The sequence below is a fragment of the Nelumbo nucifera genome, chromosome 2 (genome assembly GCF_055504915.1).
Source record: "Nelumbo nucifera cultivar China Antique chromosome 2, China Antique-T2T, whole genome shotgun sequence".
Taxonomy (NCBI): Eukaryota; Viridiplantae; Streptophyta; class Magnoliopsida; order Proteales; family Nelumbonaceae; genus Nelumbo; species Nelumbo nucifera.
The window spans coordinates 112,615,565-112,637,265 of record NC_142650.1 but is presented as its reverse complement, the minus strand read 5'-3'; the positions used below and the strand labels follow the sequence as shown (position 1 = coordinate 112,637,265).

Genomic DNA, 21,701 nt, shown 5'->3' with positions numbered 1-21,701 from the left:
CATCTAGTAAGAGAGATTTCATTAGATCTCTCTCATATGACATCAATTTGTAATAAGATTTGAAAGGAAGTGTCGCCTAGCCCTCCTCATCATATTCTAAAATTTTTATTGAGATCTGAGAAGCTTTGGGAGAGATCTATACATCTCTTATGGGTGGCTACATCCAGACTTTCCTTTTCTAGACTGTGTATTCAATTTTCTCCTATTGTTGGATCTTGGACAATCTCTTGTGACTATAAGGGTTTTTTTTCTCATTTTGATTCTCTTGGATTTGATTATTGATCATCTTGCTTGCTTCAATCAGTTTTTACTTCATATTCTTTTCGACATGGCTTTGGAAAGGAATGAAATTATTTCTGTCGAGTTCAATGGATGCAACTATGCTCTATGGAAGTTTCATTTTTAGTATTTTGTTGAAGGGGAATGTAGGTGGCGTTATATTGATGGTTCCACTCCCATGCTTGACGCCAGTGATGTCAAAGGGCTGAAACAGTGGAGAACTTAGAATGCTCAGGTTACTTCATGGATACTTGGCTCTATCTCTATGAATGTCAGTATTTCAATGAGAGGTCTCAAATCAGCCCATGACATGTTCGAGTACCTTGAAAAGGTATATCAGCAATCGAATATGTCTAGATTGAAATTCATATCTTCTCTTATGTTCAAGGGGAGAAGCGGATTCAAGAATACTATGCGAGGTTTGTGAATCTTTGGACTGAATATGAACCGGCTCATTTTGGGGATTTGTCTACAGATTGTTGTGTGAAAACTATGAAGAAACACCTTAGGAAGAGAAAGACCATGCATTTTTTGGTGCACCTCAGGCCTGATTATGAGACTCTACGCTCTAGTATACTCAGCAGAGAGTCAGTGCCTGATCTTGATGCAATTCTTGGAGAGTTGTTAAGGGAGGAAACCTATCCTCATACCTTGTTTGCACTAGATCAGAAGAAAGAACATGGGATTGACACAATGTTTTTGGTTACCAAATAGAGAGGTAAGAAAGACTTTTCAAAGATGCAATGTTATGAATGCAAAGAATATGGTCACATGGCATCTCACTGCAAGAAGAAAAACTTTTGTACCTACTACAAACAGTAGGGACACATTATAGTGGAATGCCTAACTAGGCTTCCCAAGAAAGGACAACATAAGGCTTATCAAGCCTCGGTTGAACCAGTTTCTATTGATATTGCCACCTCATCATTAGCTCATAAGCTAGATACACAGGGAAATCCGACTGAACAAAAGATCTGTGAGCTCATGTCTTCTTCTATTTCCTCTACTTTTTCTGCTTTTGGACTGGCCGATAAGTATGCTTATTTGTGTTCATCTCCTTCTCACATGTGGATCATTTATTCCAGGGCCTCCATTGGTCAGTCTCCTAAATCTTACACCTTTGTCAACCATATTATTACTGCTAATAGTGATTCTCTACCTATATATGGTTGTGATGATTTTTTTTTGTCCACTTCTAAGTCCAAACCCTTACATCTTCCCAAAACCTTCTTTGTGCCTAAATTAACTACTAGTCTTATCTCTGTTGGGCAACTTGTTGATGATGGTAATAATGTCTTATTTACTCATGATGGTTGTTTTATCTAGGACCAACACACTGGGGAGCTGAAGGGGAAGGGGCATAGGCTTGGAAGGCTGTTTGCTTTGGAATTCGAGAGTAAGAGAGCTTTATCAGACTCCTATTTGTTGTTTATTACCCCTAGTTCTTCTATTTCCTCATGTAATAATGTATGACACTTATGGCACAGACATTTGGGTCACATCATGCTAAAAATTTGGATTACTTATTTTATTCTAGTTGTTTCCCTATGACTACTTCATTTAAGAATGTTGACAAATCCTGTTTAACTTGTTGCTATAGTAAAAGTCATGTTTTACCTTTTCAATCTTCTACTGGACATGCATCTACACCTTTTTACCTTATTCACAGTGATATGTGGTCATCTTCGGTTATTTCATGCTTGGGTTATAAGTATTTTGTGTTATTCGTTAATGATTGTACTTGATACACATGGGTTTATTTCCTTCAAAAGAAAAATCAGAAGTTTTATCCTTGTTTAAGAACTTTCATGCTATGGTAATGACCCAGATTAAGAGTACTATAAGCATTTTGAGGTTTGGATCAGGGAGAGAGTACTATGATGGTGAAGATGGTGAGTTTCAAACATATCTTAAACAACATGGTATTCAATCCTAGAGATCTTGCCCTAGTATTCCTCAACAAAATGGAGTATCAGAGTGCAAGAATCGCCACATTACTAGTATGGTGAGATCCTTGATACAAGACTCTCATGCTATCCTTACCTTCTGGGTGGAGGCGACCCGCACTGTTGTTCACCTCATCAATATTCTTCCTACATTTATCCTTGGAAATTATTCTCCCCATCAATCCTTATTTCATCGCCCACCAAACCTATCCATACTTCGTGTCTTTGGATGTGTTTGTTTTGTCCATCTCTCTCCCCATGAATGCGCACTAAGCTAACAATTCAATCAGCTATGTGTGCATTCATGGGATATATAGTATGGAACACAAGGGATTTATTTGTTATGATCCCAAAGTCTGTAGGTTGTGTATTTCCCACAATGTCATCTTTCTTGAGAACCTTTCATTCTTTGAACATATTAATAAATTGCATGCACCATCCATTTCTATTTTGCATAACTTTGGTTCTACAAATGATTTTCCTTCTTCATTTCAGCCACTTCAGATGTATTTCAGGAAGCATCCAATTCGCCCATCGCCTATGCCTCCTCCACTTCCAGCAACAATGATTGGTCATTCCTCTTCATCCATTACTATTGTAAGTACAGGTTCTCCTCTCGAGGATTTACCTTCATCTATTCCTTTGCATCAGTCATCTTGTATTTCTCATCCACTTGATCACTATAGCTTCTTTTCTAGTCATAGCTCCTTCTCAGTTGTTTTGTCATCCACGGATATTCCTAAGTCTTACAACCAAGCCATAGAAGTTAAGCATTGGAAAGATGCTATGGATTCAAAAGTTTAGGCTTTATTGGAGAATGATACATGAGAACTTGTCTCTCCTCCCCCAAATGCCTCCACCACTGGTAGCCAGTGGGTTTACACCATGAAATTCAAATCAGATTAGACCATGAAACTCAAATCAGATGGTACTCTAGACAAATATAAGGCCCGTTTGGTTGCTCAAGGCTACAAGAAAGAGTATGGAGTTGACTATGATGAAACTTGTGCTCCTGTAGCTAAAATGACAACAGTTTGTTTGCTCCTAGACATTACTGCTCTTAGACAATATACAGTTCACTAGATGGATGTCAAGAATGCCTTCCTCCATGGATAATTACGTGAGACAGTTTATATGAAACAACCTCCCAGCTACTGTGACAATCTTCAGTTGGTGTTAAACTAAAGAAATCTCTATATGGTCTTAAACAAGCTCCATGAGCTTGGTTTGATCGAGTCCGTATACTAGTATTGGAGGATAGTTTTCAATAGAGTGCTTCAGATTACTCTCCATTCACTCTTAAGCGTGCTTAGGGGTTGACTCCTCTTTTAGTTTATGTTGATGATATCCTTATCATTGGAGATGATATGGATGGTATTAACAAACTGAAACTTCTGCTTAGTAACTCCTTCAAAATGAAAGATCTTGGGCCAGTGACATACTTCCTTGGGCTTGGAATTCAAAGATGTCATCATGGTAATTTTGTCAACCAACAGAAATATGCCTTTGACTTGGTGACTCTTGCTCGCTTGATTGACTCCAAACAAGTTGATATACCTCTGGAGCTTAACAATAAGCTGAGTAAGGATGAGGGTGATCTTCTCCCTAATGCTACCCTATATCGGCATCTTGTAGGTAGTCTTATCTACCTAGCCATGACTAGACTGGACATTTCCTATGCAGTTTAGATTGCGAGTCAGTTTGTATCTGCTCCATGCCAGCTCACTTTTCTACAGTTCTCCAGATTATTCATTATGTCAAGGGCACACTAATTATTTTTCTCATCCTCTTCGTCCACTCAGCTCTGAGCTTATGTAGATTTGATTGGGCAAGTTGTCCTGACACTCGTCGCTCTACTACTAGCTGGTGTATTTTCCTTGGTGATTCCCTGGTTTCTTGGAAATGTAAGAAACAACAAATGGTTTCCAAGTCATCTACTGAAGCCGAGTACAGAGCCATGCCCTTAGTATGCAGTGAAATAGTTTGACTTAAGGCGCTACTCCATGGCCTAGATATTGATCACTCATCTGCTATAACTCTATTGGTTGACAATATCAATGCAATCAAAATTGCATCCAATCCCATATTTCATGAGCGTACTAAACACATTGAGGTGGATTGTCACTTCATTCGTGACCTTCTCCATGCGGGTCACATCTCTCTCCCACATGTTTCATCGGGCTTACAGCTTGCAGATCTCTTCACCAAAGCCATGACCAATGCCCAACATAATTTTCTTGTGGACAAACTGATTCTTATACCCCAGTATCAGTTTGAGGAGGAAGGTGGAGAAAATAAAGGGTAGTTTTGTAATTTTACTGTATTTTATTATGCTTTCTTGTACTGTAATAGGCATGTACATTAGTGTACAGCTCTTTTATTTTCTTTGTAAGGACAATCTTGTCCGTTCACTTAAGTTTAATATAAATACATCTTTTCTGGGTTGGTTCGATCAAATTGATCAAGCCTAACAGATCTGAACTTGTGTTTCTCTTCTAGTTCTTTCAACTTCTCACGAACTAACTTCATCTTTGACTAGAATATTCAGCCCCATAATGTTAAACTCGAGGTTGAGTCTTGTGAGAAACTTAAATACCTTGCTTCTTTCAACTAGTTTCCTAAATTTCTCTACATCCTTGGTACTCTCCCATACGATTGTTTCCATTACATCAATCTCCTATCGGAATGACTTCAGCATATAGTAAACAACTACACTCCTCTCCCCCTATCTCATTCTCTTTTCTTACAACATTCAATTTCTGAGAATATGTTTCTATAACACTGCCCCAAATTCCCTTATTTGAAGTCATCTAGAGGTAATGCTAACTTATATGATGCTGCATAGAGTTGACTAACCACCTAGTCATTGTGTAGTTCTCCTCGATCCATTTTTCATATGTAGGATCAATCTCTAGTAGTTTCTCCTTACTACCTGTGAGATGCCCTACTTTACCTCTACTACAAACATAAATCCTTGTAGAGTGTGCCCGGGCTAAGTAATTTGTTCCATCTAGTTTAATTGTGGTCACTCCAATCAAAATGGAATCTGTTGGACTAACCCCAGACATTGAGATCTACTTCATCTCAAATTCTAGATTGGTTCATTGACAAGACAAAAATCCAGAAACAAGGTTTTTAGTCTCTAAGGGCCTAACTGAGGTCAATCTAGTACCTATATGTCCGAAAATTAGGGTTTCACTGCACCTCACTACTTGGGAGAAAAGGGAAAAGAAGCAACTACTCCTACTAGAGCTTTCCAAACTCCTTCAATTTCAACCACCCACTTTGGAAGATCAAAAGGAACCCCCTAAGCATTGAGTGCCACACCCAAACTGTCTCCTTAACCTGTAATTGTGAACTCTCTAGTCAAGTAGGGTTTTGGGCAAAAAATCAGTAGCCTCACTTTCTTGGCAATCTATAGTCAGATTCAATCTCTCCAAACCCTCAACCAACTAGGCACAAAAACTCTCAGAACAATCAACAACTCTCAGAGCACCTCCTCCTTCCAAAGCCTGGGGCTATTATATTTCCACAGAGGAGGATAGGAGTTCAGTGATTATAAAGGAGAGAACCGCTTGTTCTACACAAAGCCAATAGGTCAAAGAGTGCAATCAGGCTGGTTTTAAGGTGTTGTTACTGGGAACCAAATTGGTTTTCAAGAGGTGGTGCAAAGAGACTATTAGGATATTGTTGAGTGCATGCATCAACATTCGTTATGCCCTTGGTCCTTAGAATCTTGACTTCCAGAGTAATCTCATTTAAATGGATTTCAAGGTCATTCAGTTCTTTGGCTGACAGTTTTTGTTGGGGGCCACTCAGAGGAGCAAGTTACGACGGATTAGTCTGTGATATGCCATACAATGCAAAAGGCTTGAGCCATACAGTACAAGAGGAGGAGGAATGCTCTTCTTGTTCTCCTTTCTTTACTTTTCTTTTCTTTCTTGAGTCATGCATGAGCCATATAAAGCAAAAGGCATTTAAGGCGTACACCTCAGAAGCATCCACACCTCCAATGTATGCCTCAAAGTATTTTGAGTGTGCCTCAGGGCATCCACACATCAAATGGCTTTTAAAACACTTAATCCCCAAAAGTTGCTTCTGAAATTACTGAAGCTGTTTTCTACACAAATGACCTGGCAATAGAACCCCATAGATTTCCTGTCACTATACCCTATACCATGTTTTCCTTATTTTATTCTTTCAGTTTATCTTCTAGCATTTTAATTGTTCAATATTCCTATGGTTATCCTGAATCAGTGAGGTGACTTACATTTTAATAACTTATTCTATTTTTTATTTGGAGAAGAAATATGTAAAAGAAAAGGAGCAGAATTACATAAGTTCATCTACAACCCCTAGTCTCCAATGCCAAAAAGGATGAATATGCAGAATATAATAGATCATCTCATGAACAATATGAAAATTTTCCAATTCTTGGCATTTTGTCAGGATATAGTCTACCATTGAAGATAGGGCTTGTAACCCAGCTGAACGCAATTGTTCTGCCCTCTCATCCTGCCCTACTTCTTGAGACAGCATACAAAGCTTTGGAATCATGCCTTCCAAATTGAACATGTAAGTACCATCAGTCTGTCACAATTAAGAAATATGGCATGAGTATAAAGTCTTCTGCTGGAAGAGACACGTATGCTTCACAAAAAGCTATTCTTAAAGCAGAGTTTTCCATGTGTAGGATGCAGCATACTGAACAAGAAAGAACCAACTGATAGTTAATCACTATCTACCTGATTATTTACAAAATCAAAAAGTGTCTGACATCCTATAATGCGGATTTCATCCTGCCGTGTTTGATCCAGCAGAATGTTTATGATGCTCAATAAACTACTTGCAAAGAGTGGCCTGAAATATATTCTCAATGGTCAGAACTTAGATTTGCAAACCCAATAGAGAGTAACTATATTAGCATCTTCATTTTATTTTTTTTCTTTTTATTTCTTTTGCTTTTAATAGAAAGTAAATAGTACTTGTTTTGCATCAGAAAATAGTTATGAAATTTCTGAGACAAAAATATGGAAACAAATTCAAGGGAAATTTGATAAATCATAATTCTTAAAATGAAATCCAGAGATGGCAAACATTTCAGTATATGTTAAACAACTGTTCTAGGAAGAACCCTCCTCCAATATTTCTATTTTGGATTTTGAAGTCTCCAGCAAAATGTGTTAGACAGTATATGCCCTTAGCTCCAACCAAAATGATGTACCTTATGACATTTAACGTAAATGAATAAAGTACATATTTGATTCATGTTATTGTGGTGTGTTTCTGTGTAATGCCCTTAAACTTGACACATATGAGACTCGTGTTAGTTTAGAATCTTCACAGCCATTGGATAGATCTGGGGATATTTATCCTGCCAACTGATTGTTAGACAGTTTTGTATGCCCTTAGCTTCAATCTAATTTGATGTACTTTTGTTATTTAGTGGAAATAAATAAAGTGCATGTTTGATTCATGTTGTTTGGTTTAAATGTTCACAGCCGTTGGATAAGTCTGGGGAGATTTATCCTGCCAAGGCTGATACTGGTGTGCCACCAAGTGTTGGGATGGCCTGTCTCAGCCACTAGGGTAATACCTGAGGCACATGCAGTATGGGATTACTTGAATCCTTGAACCGGACCAGATTTCCAGTATTGCCCTGGACCTTGGAGACAGATGGGCAAAACTGGAAAGTTGCACCTAACCCCTAGACTCGATTATGACACTTCACTAGGTGTTGGATCAGACTGTCTTTGATATGCCAATCAGTGAGATCCTTAGTGGGGATCAAAACCTGGGTATGTTGAGGCAGTTTGAGAATTCATCTGAGTGGGTGATCATAGTGACAGAATCAGCCACTTTGTCGGACAAAGGGTAATGATCGGGAATGCACTCTCTCTGATGGAAACCAAACTGTCGGCAGTTGATTTCAATCGTTGGAATTTTGTTTTGCAAAATTAATATATTTATATATATATGTACGGTTTCAAATTGTTTGCAAATGGTTTTAATTCCCGGGATCCATATGAGAGGAGAGTGTGGCACTGTTCCTTGCAGCCGAGGGAGAGGTCCTCTCTTGTCGGGCAGTGCTTGATCATTAAGGGCTGAGAGGTTAAGTGTAAGACCATTGAGGATAATACCTGATGGGCTAATCTTGCACCTGCCCACAGTCCCTGGGTTTTTATAAGATGGCTTGGCCCAGGGACCACTTAATGTAAGTGTTGGGCCCATAGGGTCCATATGATGGACTCAAGGGGTTCATTGAGTTTTTCAGTGAATTCGGCTGGGCCTTGTATTAAAGGCTGGGCCGAACCCATGTGGCCGGTGTGTAGATCAATGCTTGGGTCCCACGCCATACAAAGAAGCCCAACTGGGCAGCAGATTGGAAAGTAATTAGACACTGAACACTTAATGGGCCAAAAGCCCATTTCGAAGTAGGCTGATATGATCACCCATCTGTGGGGCGAATCTGAGATTAATGTTAGTAAAAGGATTGGGCCTTTAACCTTATCCACTCTTGGAGACCAAATTCAAATTAGATTTGAATCTGGTAACCTCCTGATAAGATCAGGAGTAAGCTAACTTTATCTACAGATAGGATTAAGATAATCCCCTATCCAAATACTGATTTGGATTGGGATAACTCCTCATTAGGAGGTTTCTTAATCAAGAAGAAAGGAGGAGAAACCCTAAGAGAAATATCAGATTTTGAACCACCTTGAAGAGATATAGGATATCTCCTGCGAATTGAGATAGGATCTCATTCATACTCTAGAAAGAGAAGAAGCAGTTCAGCCCTTTTTCGCCCTTGGAGTTCTCCTCCTGCCGCCGCCATCTACCCTTCCAAGATTTGATCTTTGCAGAAAAAGAAAGTCAAGAAATCTATTCTTGACATTAGTCTTGCAACAAAGACTAAAAGGATTCAGTGTTTAGTGTTTCCAGAGGATTCTTGTGAAGGATCCAGTGTGTAGGACGCACCCTACTGGTTCTGTTCCATCCACAGCTGTGTCATCTTCAGCAGGAATGGTTCTTGGTGCATTCTTCGGATCAGGTATATTCCTCCCATTTATCTTTTGGTACAGATCTGATTTGATTATGGTTCAAGTAGGATCCTTGAATATTGTATTCTAAATTTAGGGAATATGGTTCCCAGTTGGGAGAAGGTAGGAAAATTTTTGAAATTCGCCCACCCATTCCGCAACCTTTATGGCGTCCATTAGATGGATCCTACCATTCTTTCACTGATGTGCCACCAAGTTGGTTGGGGTGGCTTGTCTCAGCTACCAGGGTGAGACCTGAGGTACATGCAGTGTGGATTTTCTTGAAACCCTGAACTGGACCAAAATTCCAGTATTGCCCTGGACCTTGGAGATAGATGGGCAAAACTGGAATGTTACACCTGACCCCTAGACTCGATTATGATACTACACTAGGTGTCGGATTGGGCTGTCTTTGATATGCCAATCAGTGAGATCCTTAGAGGGGGTCAAAACCTGGGTATGTTGGGACAGTCCGAGAATTCATCTGAGTGGGTGATCATAGTGACAGGATCAGCCCCTTTGTCGAACAAAGTGAATGATCGGGGATGCACTCTCTCTGATGGAAACCAAAGCTGCCGGCAGCCGATTTCAACCGTTGAAATTTATTTTGAAAAATATATTTATATAGAGATATGCATATATATATATGTTACGGTTTCAAAATGGTTGCAAAAGGTTTTAATTCCCGGGATCCATGTGAGCAGAGAATGCAGCACTGTTCCTTGCAGCCGAGGGAGAGGTCCTCTCTTGTCGGGCAGTGTTTGATCATTATGGGCTGAGAAGTTAAGTGTAAGACTATTGAGGGTAATACCTGATGGGCTAATCTTGCATCTGCCCACAGTCCTTGAGTTTTATAAGGTGGCTTGACCCAGGGACCATTTAGTGTAAATGTTGGGCCCATTAAGAGCCCATGGTGATGGACTCAGGGGTTCACTGTCTCCTATAGTGAATTCGGCCAGGCCTTGTAACAGAGGCTGGGCTGAACCCATGTGGCTGATGTGTAGACCAATGTTTGGGTCCCACGCCATACAAGGATACCCAACTGGGCAGCAGTTTGGAGGAAAGTGAGCACATAGACTTAATGAGCCTAAAGCCCAATTCGAACTGGTTTAATAAGATTAATTAACGAGGGGTGGTTCTGGGATTTAGATCAGCAGATAGGATAAGGGATTGTCCTTATCCACTCAGAGAGTCCAGATCCAAATAGAGATTTGGATTAGGAAACTCCTAATCAGATTAGGAGGGCTGATCTTTATCTACAGATAAGATAAGGGATTATCCTTATCTCTTACAGAGAGTCCAGATCCAAATACAAGATTTGGATTAGGAAACTCCTAATGGGATTAGAAGAACCTCTCTTTAAGGCTATAAATAGAGGAGAAGGGCGAACCCCAGTTAATCCTCCAGACTTACTAATACAAGAGAGAAGACAACACACAGTTGGACTGACGCCATCTTCTGCTTTTGCCTTCTCCTGCTATTGCTGCCATTGCCAGTTCGATCTCCACCTATAGGAGCGAGCAAGAAAGGTTCTTGATATCGGCTTTTGGTAGAAAAGCTTATCTAAAGTCATGCTCACTCGCCCCATTAGATTCTCCTTGGGCGTGAACACCTTCGTTGGGAGTTACTGCTACTCCGTATCAAGTATATCCCTCTCCTACCTTTTGGTTTCAGATCTGGTCTGGTTTAGGTTTCAAGATTGATCTTTGAAAATGCAATTTTCTAAAATAGGGATTGTGATTCCCACATGGGAGAGAGAGAAATTTTTGAAAATTTGCCCAACCTACCTACAGGGTTCGGCCATCCATATGATGGATTTCTCATCCCTTCAAAATGCATAGGCCCTAGAATCTATTTTGGGGCCTAGGCCTTCCTTTGGCCCAGGTGAGTAGTCTTTTGGGAGCTCTCGGCCCAGAGCTTGTGGTGGGTTTGTGGCCCCTGACTGTCAGGTTTTGAGAGGACCCTCAACAAAACAAGAACCCACTACTTGCTTACCATTTTGTAGAGAGACTGGGCCGAATGGACCCTACCCATTACTATCTTTTTGTTAGTTCTTCTGTGTTGTTTTGTTCTTAATGGGCCTTTAATCATTTTCTAAGTTTTCTAAGTATGTTGATGAGGTGGACACCCACTTAAGGGCAGACTTGTAATTTAACTAATTTTAATAAGATTAATAAAAGATTAGAGAGGTGGAAGAGGAGATTATCAAACTACTTATTCTTTCTCCCTTCTCCATCTTTCCTTCTTCTTCTCTTCCTCTTCTTCTATAATCTAAAATATTTTTATTGTCTTTTACTGGATTGAATCACATCTTGGTATCAAATTAGGTCTTCCTTCTCTTTTGTTTTTCTTTTCTTTTCCTTTACACCCTTCTATTGAGAGATAAGTTGCTGATTATTTAGAGAACTTTTATGCCTAGTTGGTAGAGGGTTTGGAGAGTCAGAATCTGGCTGTAGATTGTCAAGAAAGTGGGGCTGCTGATTTTTCCCCAAAACCCTTGCCAACTAGAGAGTTTCCAGTTACAGGTTTAAGAGACTATTTGGGTGTGGTGCTTAAGGCTAGGAGGGTTCCTTTTGATCTCCAAAAGTGGGTGGTTGCAATTGGAAGAGGTTTGGAAAGCTCTGTTTTGAATGGCCACTTCTTTTCTCTTTCTCCCCGGAGACCAGGTGTAGTGAAACCCTAGTTTTGGGACTTTTAAATGTTGGACTGATCACAGTTAGGTCTATAAAGTTTGAAAACCTTGTTTTTTTTTTATTTTCGTTTAGTCAATGGATCAATCCGGAAGTGCGATGAAGTAGACCTCGATGTCTGGGGTTGGTTCAGTAGATTCCATTTTGATAGGTGTGACTACAATCAAGCTAGATGGAACAAATTATTTGGCTTGGGCACATTCTATAAAGATTCATGTTTGTAGTAGAGGTAAACTGGGGTTTCTCACGGGCAATAACGAGAAACCGGAAGAGATTGGTCCTACATATGAGAAATGGATGTAGGATAACTATACAACTATTGGATGGTTGGTCAATTCTATGCAGCCTCACATAAGTCAACATTATCTCTAGATGACTGCAGCCAAGGAGATTTGGGATAGTGTTACAAAAGCGCATTCTCAGAAATTGAATGTTGCAAGGGCCTACAAGCTGATGAATGATGTAAAATATCTAAAATAGGGGGGAAGAGTGTAGTAGTTTACTACTCAATGTTGAAGTCACTATGGCAGAAGATTGATGTCATGGAAGCAATTGTATAGGAGAGCACCAAGGAAGTAGAGACATTCAGAAAATTTGTGGAAAGAAATAGGGTATTTGAGTTTCTTACAGGATTTAACCCTGAGTTTGATATTATGAGGCAGAATATTCTGGCCAAGGATGAAGTAACACTTGCTTAAGCATATTCTATGGTGAGTAGTGAAGAGAACAGGCGACAGGTACAATTACAAGGCCCACTACCTTCAAAACATTTTGCACATGGTAGAATAAAACCAAAGGGGCCAACTAAGAAGAAAGAGGTGATGTGTGAATATTGCAAGAAACCGAAACATACTATCCAAGTCTTCTCCCAGAAAGGTTTCGGAACAACAACAACAACTTTAAGAAATGTGGCTAGTTTGGAAAGCCCAAGAATGCAAATGTTTCCTACAGCATCTGAATGAGGAAATAGAGAAGGTGAAGAAAGATCTGTTGTGGAGAGCAGCTACTAGCAATGAAGGTAGAATTTAAAAGATGGGAGGTTAATTAATCATTTAGAGACTACTATTGCAGCTTTCTCCTCAAGCAACACCTCTTCATCCGCATTTGCCCATTCCTGTACTCGTGCTTCTACAAATCATGCTACAGCCACATAGAATTCCTTGGATTATTGATTCTAGTGCTTCAGACCATATGACCAGCATATCTAACCTTTTCTATTCATATCAGCTCCTCTTTGGTAGAGAGAAGATTTCCCTTGCCGATGGGTCTCTTGCTCCCATCTTTGGAAAAGGGAATATTAGAGCCTCTGACTCCCTTGTTTTGTCCTCTGTCCTTCATGTTCCTAAACTTAACACTAACCTTTTATCTGTTAGTAGCTTAACTAAATTAATGAATTGCACTATAACATTCTTTCCTACTTATTGTGTTTTTTGGGACCTGAAAACTTAGAGGACAATTGGGAGTGGTCATGATGCTAGTGGAGTATCTTTGGAGTCTATTTCATTAGAGTCAGTTGATAGTAATGTTATGTCATTTAAGATTTGCTCATTTGTCTTTTTTTGCTTAGAGTCATTTGTTTCCAGAAATGTTTAAGGGAATATCCCTATCAAATCTTTATTAAGAGTCATGTGAACTTGCAGAACATTGTAGACAATCTTTTTTGGTGAGTAATAAAAGATCAATTTCTCCTTTCCATATTGTGCACTCTGATGTGTGGGGGCCATATCATTTATCTGCTATGGGGGGTTACAAGTATTTCATCCTTTTCATTGATGATTTTTCTCGTTACACTTAGATTTTCCTTATGAGATCCCAGAATGAAGTGTCAGATATTTTACAAAAATTTCATGAACATATTCTTACCCAGTTTAATACTCGAATCAAAATATTTTGATCTGATAATGCAAAGGAATATTTTGAGAAGAGCCTTTCCTCCCACTTTGATACCTTTGGACTTGTTCATCAGAGTTCTTGTTCCTACACTCCACAACAAAGGAGTGGCAGAAATAAAGAACCAACATGTGGTTGAGGTTTCTAAGAGCCTCCTTTTTGCTTCTCATGTTCCTACTAAGTTTTGGGGGGGTTGTTCTTACAACTACATACTTAATAAATCGGATGCCTTCCCAAGTTCTGGGTTTTGAAACCCCCTTTAGCCTCCTATTTCCAAATGAGGGTCTCTTCTTTCTGCTTCTCTTTGTTTTTAGGCGCACTTGCTATGTTCATGTTCATAGTCATTAGAGACATAAATTTGAGCCTAGAGCACACAAGTGCGTCTTCTTAGGATATGCCTCCACACAAAAGGGGTATTGCTATTTTAATCCGGTTCATGGCACTCACTTTGTTTCCAGAGATGTCATATTTGATGAGTATGTTCCAAGGAGCATTCAAAGGAGTTTTTTGCTATGTCACCGTCTGTTCCTCTTCCAATCCCTATTGAGTCCTCTATTGAGTCTCCGCTCATTGAGTATTCTATTGGGTCTTCTTCCTACTCCCCCTCATCCTCCTCCTCCTCCTGCCCATCCTCCCACATTTTCTTCCCATCCTATTGTCCACAGGTGGTACCAAAGACAAAGGCTCAAGGATGTGCAAGTTATTTTCACACCTTCAAATGAGCTTCTTGCACCTTCCATCACTATTGAAGTAACAGGTCAGCCTCCTTCTACCACTTCTGATAGATTTTTTAACCTTGATCTCCCTAGTATTCCTTTCTTGCCTTTATTTCTACACACATGACTTTCAAATCTATCCCAGAAGCCTTATCCAAACCAGAATGAAGGGATGCTATGATGATTGAATTAGATGCTTTGCATAAGAACAATACTTGGGAAATTGCGGATTTGCTTGAGGGGTGTTCACTATCAAGTATTATTCAGATGGTATTATTAAAAGGTTTAAGGCTCATTTGGTTTGCTAAAGAATATACTCAGATGTGTGGTATTGATTACCTAGAGACCTTTGTCCCATTGGCTAAAATGACTTTAGTTCGAGTTTTGCTCTCTTTAGCTGCTACTTTTGATTAGCCATTGCATCAATTCGATGTTAGAAAAGCTTTCTTGAATGGGGACCTACATGAAGAGGTCTATATGTCTTCACCTCTAGGGGTGTATGTGAAGGAGATGCAAGGGAAAGTCTGTAAACTGAAGAAGTCTCTTTATGGCCTCAAGCAATCTCCTAGAGCCTAGTTTGATAGATTTTGGGTTGCCCTTGTTACTTTTGGTTACACACAGACTCAGTCTGATAATACCCTATTTATTAAGAGGAGAGATTCCTTAATGACCCTTCTAATTGTCTATGTTGATGATATTGCGGTTCTTGGTAATGATACTCAAGAAGTTACCCATCCCAAAAGATTTCTTAACACTGAGTTTGAGATTAAAGACTTTGGAGAACTCAGATATTTCTTGCGAATTGAGGTTGCCATGTCTAAGGATGGTATTTTCATTTCTCAACGTAAATATATTCTTAATCTTCTTGTAGAGACTGGCAAACTGGGTGCTAGACCAGCTTCCACTCCTATAGACCTCAATCATAATTTGTCAGCTACTGATGGTAAACTGTTGACTAACGGGGGAGTGTTCCAATGACAACTTTGGAAGTTACTATATCTTTGCATGACTCGACCAGATATTTCCTATGTAGTAAGTGTAATTAGTCAGTTCATGCATTCTCCTAGAGATACACATTTAGCAGTTGTTAAGAGGATTCTGTGTTATCTAAAAGGGACTCCAGGGAAGGGTATCTTGTTTGCTAAATATGGACATATGAAGCTGGAAGCATACACTGATGCCGACTAGGTTGGATGTATTGAGGATAAAATGTCCACTTCAGGTTACTATGCTATTGTGGCAGGGAACATTGTATCATGGAGAAGTAAGAAGTAGTCTGTAGTGGCTAAATCCTCGACTGAAGTAGAGTACAAGGCAATGGCACATGGAGTTTCAAAACTCTTGTGGTTGAGATCACTTTTAGTAGAAGTGGGTATTGATTGTGAGAAGCCAATGATGCTATATTGTGACAACCAAGCTGCTATCAACATTGCACATAATCCTATTCAGGTTCAACATGACAAAACTAAGCACATAGAAGTTGACAAGAACTTTATACGGGAGAGAGTTGCTTCAAGAGATGTTTGTCTACCATTTATTGCTTCTAAAGGAAAGATGATTCACTATATAAGCAAGTTGGGCATTATTGATGTCTATGCTCAGCTTGAGGGGGAGTGTTGAGAGGTTGGGCCGAATGGGCCCTAGCCCATTACCATATTATTATTAGTTCTTCCTTGTTGTTTTGTTCTTAATGGGCCTTTAATCCTTTTTTATGTTTTCTAAGTATCTTGATGAGGTGGATGCCCACTTAAGGGAAAACTTGTAATTTATCTAATCTTAGTAAGATTACTAAAAGATAAGAGAGGTGGAAGGGGAGATTATCGAACTCCTTCTTTCTCCCTTCTTTTTTCTATCTTCTTCTTCTTCTCTTCCTCTTCTGCTATAATCTTAAATATTTTTACTATTTTTTACTAGACTAAATCACATCTCATAGGGTTGGCAATATTGTCATGGGCCACCTTGCTTTTTCGGATCCTTTTTAAGAAACCTAGAGTCGATTCTTTTAGGAAAAGAAATAGTCTTTTCAGGTGGGTCAGTCCCTGGCAGTTTGTTTCCTTTTTCTCTATGAAAAATTCCCGAAGTAGGCCTTGAATGTATGACAACTTTAGGCCCTTCACAGATATAGGAATGAAGAGTTGACTTGGTAACTTGAGTAGAAGACTCATTCATCTTCTCTACCTCTACCAAGAGACAAAACCAGACATTCCTATCTAAAAGAGGTATCGAGCAAGGGATTGCATGAACTCCACGACTCTTAACCTTTACTCAAGCAAAACTCAAGGCTAAAAGGTTCTTCATTTTACTATTGATTTCTGCAAGACCACTGCACAAGCTTCTTATCAGGGTAAAAGTCTCTGTGATCCAAAGGTGGAAGGGCAAGCTATGAATTTTTAGTTAGCGTTGAAATCTAACCAGTCTGGAATGGTGTTAGCCATGGGAACCCAACGATCTAAGAGGACTGGTTTTCCACACAACAGGATATTTTCTAGATTGACCCACCTTAAAACTAGGATCCTCAAAAGGGTAAAACCAACCACCCTAGTGGAGTCAAATGGGTAAAGATTTAAAATCTCTTGGGTATGGAAATTGGTTGAGACACATAGTTCAACTTCTCTCAACGATAGTGTTTCTTGTTTAGTACAAATGAAAGCTTGTTTCCATTTACCAAACGGTTTGTCTTGATGGACCACTGAGATGAAAGAGGAACCTCTTGCCTTTAATCTAGTGTGACTCCATACTATCTCTCATCTAAGCATTGTAGAAAGATTTAATTGAAAATCTTCCTTCTTTGCATTCTTTCCACAATAATCCCAGGTTTTAATAGGTCAAGGCACAAGGGTCAATTTGCGCCTCAGGTGCAAGGAGCAAGGTGAGGCGCAAGCCTTTTTAAGCAAGGCGCAAAAAATAAAAAAAAATGCCAAAAAATGCAAAAAAAATCAAAAAAATATTAAACATAATATTAATAAAAATATACTTAAATTTTAAAATAAATTTTTTAATAAACCTATTATCCAAAATTAAAATACATAAATATTACATGTAAAGCATATTTAATTGAGAATTTAAAAATAAAATCAAATATATAAAACATTTTCAAGCATATAAAACCCACAATCTCTTTTTTCTCAACTACATTACTTCAAGTAGCTAATGTGATGTAAAACATATTACATTCTTGATTCTATGAGTTGTAGAAACTACGGTTTCAAGAGAGAGTAAGAAGAGAAGAGAAAAGAAGAAGAAGAAGAAGAAGGGGAAGAAGAGAGTTGTTGAGAGGTGAGTGTTTGTTTCACAATTCACACCCTCAAAAGAATACATTATAATCTAAGAAAACATTAATTACAAGAACGCCCCTATATGCGTACCCAAATACTGAGAGAGTATAAGAAAGGAGAAAAAAACAAAAAACACCTCTGTCTAGCCATTCTCAACACTCCCCCTCAAGCTGAGTATATATGTCAATCATGCCCAGCTTGGCAAGGTTCTTAGCAAACTTTGGATGGTGAACACCTTTAGTGAGGCAATCAGCTAGTTGGTCTTCTGACCTTATAAAAGGAAGGAAAATCTCTCCACTAGAAATTCTTTCTCTAATAAAGTGTCTATCCACGTCAATATTCTTTGTACGATCATGTTGGATAAGATTGTAAGCAATATTTATGGCTGTTTGATTGTCACAATATAGTCTCATTGGAACATCTGGTTGGATGCCCATCTTAGTCAATAAGGTCTTCAATCAGAGTAGTTCAGACACTCCATGAGCCACTGCCCTATACTCTGCCTCAGCACTAGAACGAGCAACTATAGATTGTTTCTTACTTCTCCAGGAAACCACATTGCCTCCAACTAAGGCACAGTAACCAAATGTAGATCTTCTATCATCAATGGACCTTGCCCAATCAGCATCTATGTAAGTCTCAATCTTTAGATGGTCATGGTTAGAATACAACATCTCTTTGCTAGGGCATCCTTTCAGGTAGGCTAAAATTCTGTTAACTTCCTGGATATGAGATGTCTCGGGTTCATGCATATATTGCCTAACCACTCCAACAACATAGGAAATGTCAGGTCTAGTCAAACAAAGATACAGAAGGCCTCCCAACATAGGAAATGCATATATTGTTTGGAAGAACTTCTCCTTCAGTAGAGTTCAACTTGTGCTTAGGATCAATTGGAGTTTCTATAAGCTTACACCCTAATTTCCCAACCTCATGAAGTATATCAAGTACATATTTCCTTTATGATAGAAAAATCCCCTTCTTGGATCTTGCAACTTCAATTTCAAGAAAGTATCAGAGATCATCAAGGTCCTTCATATCAAATTCAGAAGTAAGGAATGACTTTAACTGAGAGATACCTGTGATATCATCACCTGCCACAACAATGTCATCAACATATACTATCAACATTGTTAATCTACCATCAACTCTTCTAATAAATAAGGCATGGTCACCCTGAGATTGATAAAAACCAATCTTTAAGATGGCATTCCTGAACCTGTCAAACCATGCTCTTGGAGATTGTTTTAGCCCATACAAAGATTTCTTCAAGCGGCACACTTTTCCATCACTATTACAAAAGCTTACCCCAGGTGGTAAGTCCATATACATTTCCTCTTGTAAGTACCCATTAAGGAAGGATAGTTTACATCCATTTGATATAAAGGCCATGAGTAATGGGCGGTAAGAGACATGATCACACGAATAGAGTTCATTTTAGCAACTGGAGCAAAGGTTTCCACATAATTAATGTCATAAGTCTGAGTGTATCCTTTGGTTACAAGCCGAGCTTTGTATCTTTCAATTGAGCCATCTGCCTTGTGCTTAATAGTATAAACCCACTTACACCCAACAAGAATCTTATCTTTGGGACAAGGAACAACCTCCCAAGTCTAGTTCTTTATTAGGGCCTTCATTTCTTGGTCCATAGCTTCCTTCCAATGGGGGCACTGCATTGCCTCTGTAACACTGCGAGGGATGGAAACAAAAGAGATAGTAGAAATATAGGCACAATAGGAAGGTGAAAGAGCATCATAAGACACATAGTTAGTGATAGGATACTTTCTACATGTCCTCTTCCCTTTTTGAATGTCAATAAGAAGATCAAGGTTAGAATCAATAATAGGATTGTCAGGACGTTCAAGATTACCTAAGTCCGAGGAATCAGATTGTAATGGGCATTCTGCTTTAGAAGCCACCCTCTTATTGCACCTAATGAAAAACTGTTGCTAAGATTGAGGTCGATACACAGGAGGAAGAGGAGGAGGAGGAGGAGGAGGAGAAGGAACAGAGGTAGGAAGACAGGAAGGAATAAAGGTAGGAACAATAAGGCAAAAGGGAGACTGATCTTCACTTGCATTCTCCCCATGAAGAGAATGATGGGTTGATTGGAAAAAGTAAGAGGATTCCAAAAAGTTAACACCCTTAGAGACATATCTCTTGCCAGAGAGAGCATTAAATCACCTATAGCCTTTCTGGACTGAAGAGTAACCAAGGAATGCACACTTAACTGATTTAGGATCGAACTTGCATCAGGAATGACTCATATCATGAACAAAACAAACACAACCAAAGACCTTAAGGGGTAGATTAAAAAGAGGTTCATCAGGGAAGAGTAGTTGATGAGGAGAATGAAGGTTAAGGACCCTTGATGGGAGTCTATTAATGAGATATACAGTTGTCTCATTAGCGTCGCCCCAGAAACGAGTTAGAACATGAATTTGGAACAATAAGCCTCAAGCAACTTCAACCGCATGCCTATTTTTTCTTTTAGCCACCCCATTTTGTTATAGAGTATGACTACATGAACTTTGGAGAATAGTTTCCCTATCTTTAAGAAATCGATGCAAGTGATGTTCAAAGTATCCCTTGGCATTGTCAAATCTTATTATCTTAATTCTTTTCTAAAATTGTGTCTTGACCATATTCATGAAGTTTTGAACAATCATAGGAACTTCATCTCTACTTTTCATCAAATAAAGCCATGTATACCGACTGTAGTCATCAATGAAGAGAATGAAATATCTGTACCCCCCCCATACAGGGGATAGCATATGGGCCCCAAACATTAGTATGGATCAAGTGGAAAGCAACATTACTTCTTTTACTGCTTGCAAAATATGTGTTTCTACATTGTTTGGATAAATGACAAACTTCACATTCAAAATTCAATTTGGAACAGAATCAAACAAGTTTGGAAACAATAACTTGACAGAATTGACAGACATATGACCAAGGCGACAATGCCATAATTTCAAAAGACTCATTTTCTCATTGGAACAAGACTCAGTTTGGCTTAACAATCCATGCTCTGAAGGTCCATCCAAGAGGTAGACTCCATCCACTTCATGCCCACTTCCAATCGTCTTCCCCATTCTCAAGTCCTGAAAAACATGTTGGTTGGAAAAAAGGTCATTAAGCAATTGTGGGATCTTGTTAAAGAACTAACAAACAATAAATTTTTTTTGTAGCTAGGGCACATGTAAAACAGAGTCAAGAGAAAGGTTATTAGTGATTTTGACTTCACCCTAACCCGAGATTGAGGTTTGAAATCCATCGGCAAAAGTAATCTTGCCCTTCCCTAGGGTTAACCTATATAAGGTAAAATGTGCAGGCATACCAGTCATATGGGCACAGTCTACAATCCATGGACTAAAGGAGGTGAAACAATCAAGTGCAATACCTATTTTGGCATATGAACTAAATAGATTACTAAGTCCAGAACCAGATGATGAGGATGTAGCACCCTTCTCTAGCCACAACAATATATTCCTGAGTTTGTCCATTACATCAGAGGAGTTAAGCACATCCGAGGGCTGAGCATCACTACCAACTGCAGCCAAGTGAGCATTGCCCTTCTTCCCGGTTTTGTACATCTCCGGCTTTAGATGAGGGTTGAGCTTCCAATACGTTTCTTTAGTGTGTCTTGGCTTCTTGCAGTACTCACAAATAACATCCTCAACCTTCTCTGCAATGGGATGCTTTCTAGTATTTTTCTTGGATTGTGATGATATAAAGGGAGAATGATCACTCAAAGAGGATTGCATCATGGCAATTCTTCGACTTTCTTTCCCTTGTACAAGAGAGTAAGCAGTAACAAGAGAGACAACACCTACATTATGAATGTGTTGCCTGGTGAAATCAA

At 39.1% G+C, this 21,701-nt stretch overlaps 1 protein-coding gene across 4 annotated transcripts in view; it reads right to left on the bottom strand.

Annotated features, from left to right (window-relative positions):
• The window catches only part of LOC104585894 (protein SEMI-ROLLED LEAF 2-like), a 132,022-nt gene that overhangs the window by 84,903 nt on the left and 25,418 nt on the right, over window positions 1-21,701 (bottom strand). For 3 of the 4 annotated variants that reach the window (XR_016083023.1, XM_010242924.3, XM_088899195.1), the window contains 2 exons: window positions 6,971-7,085; window positions 6,687-6,815 (listed from right to left, as the gene is read on the bottom strand). Coding sequence is in view for 3 of the 4 variants with exons in the window: in XM_010242924.3 (XP_010241226.1) it covers window positions 6,687-6,815; window positions 6,971-7,085 (244 nt within the window). In the remaining variant the exon portion in view is untranslated. The remainder of the gene's footprint in view (window positions 1-6,686; window positions 6,816-6,970; window positions 7,086-21,701) is intronic. The other variant, XM_088899196.1, reaches the window with a different exon arrangement.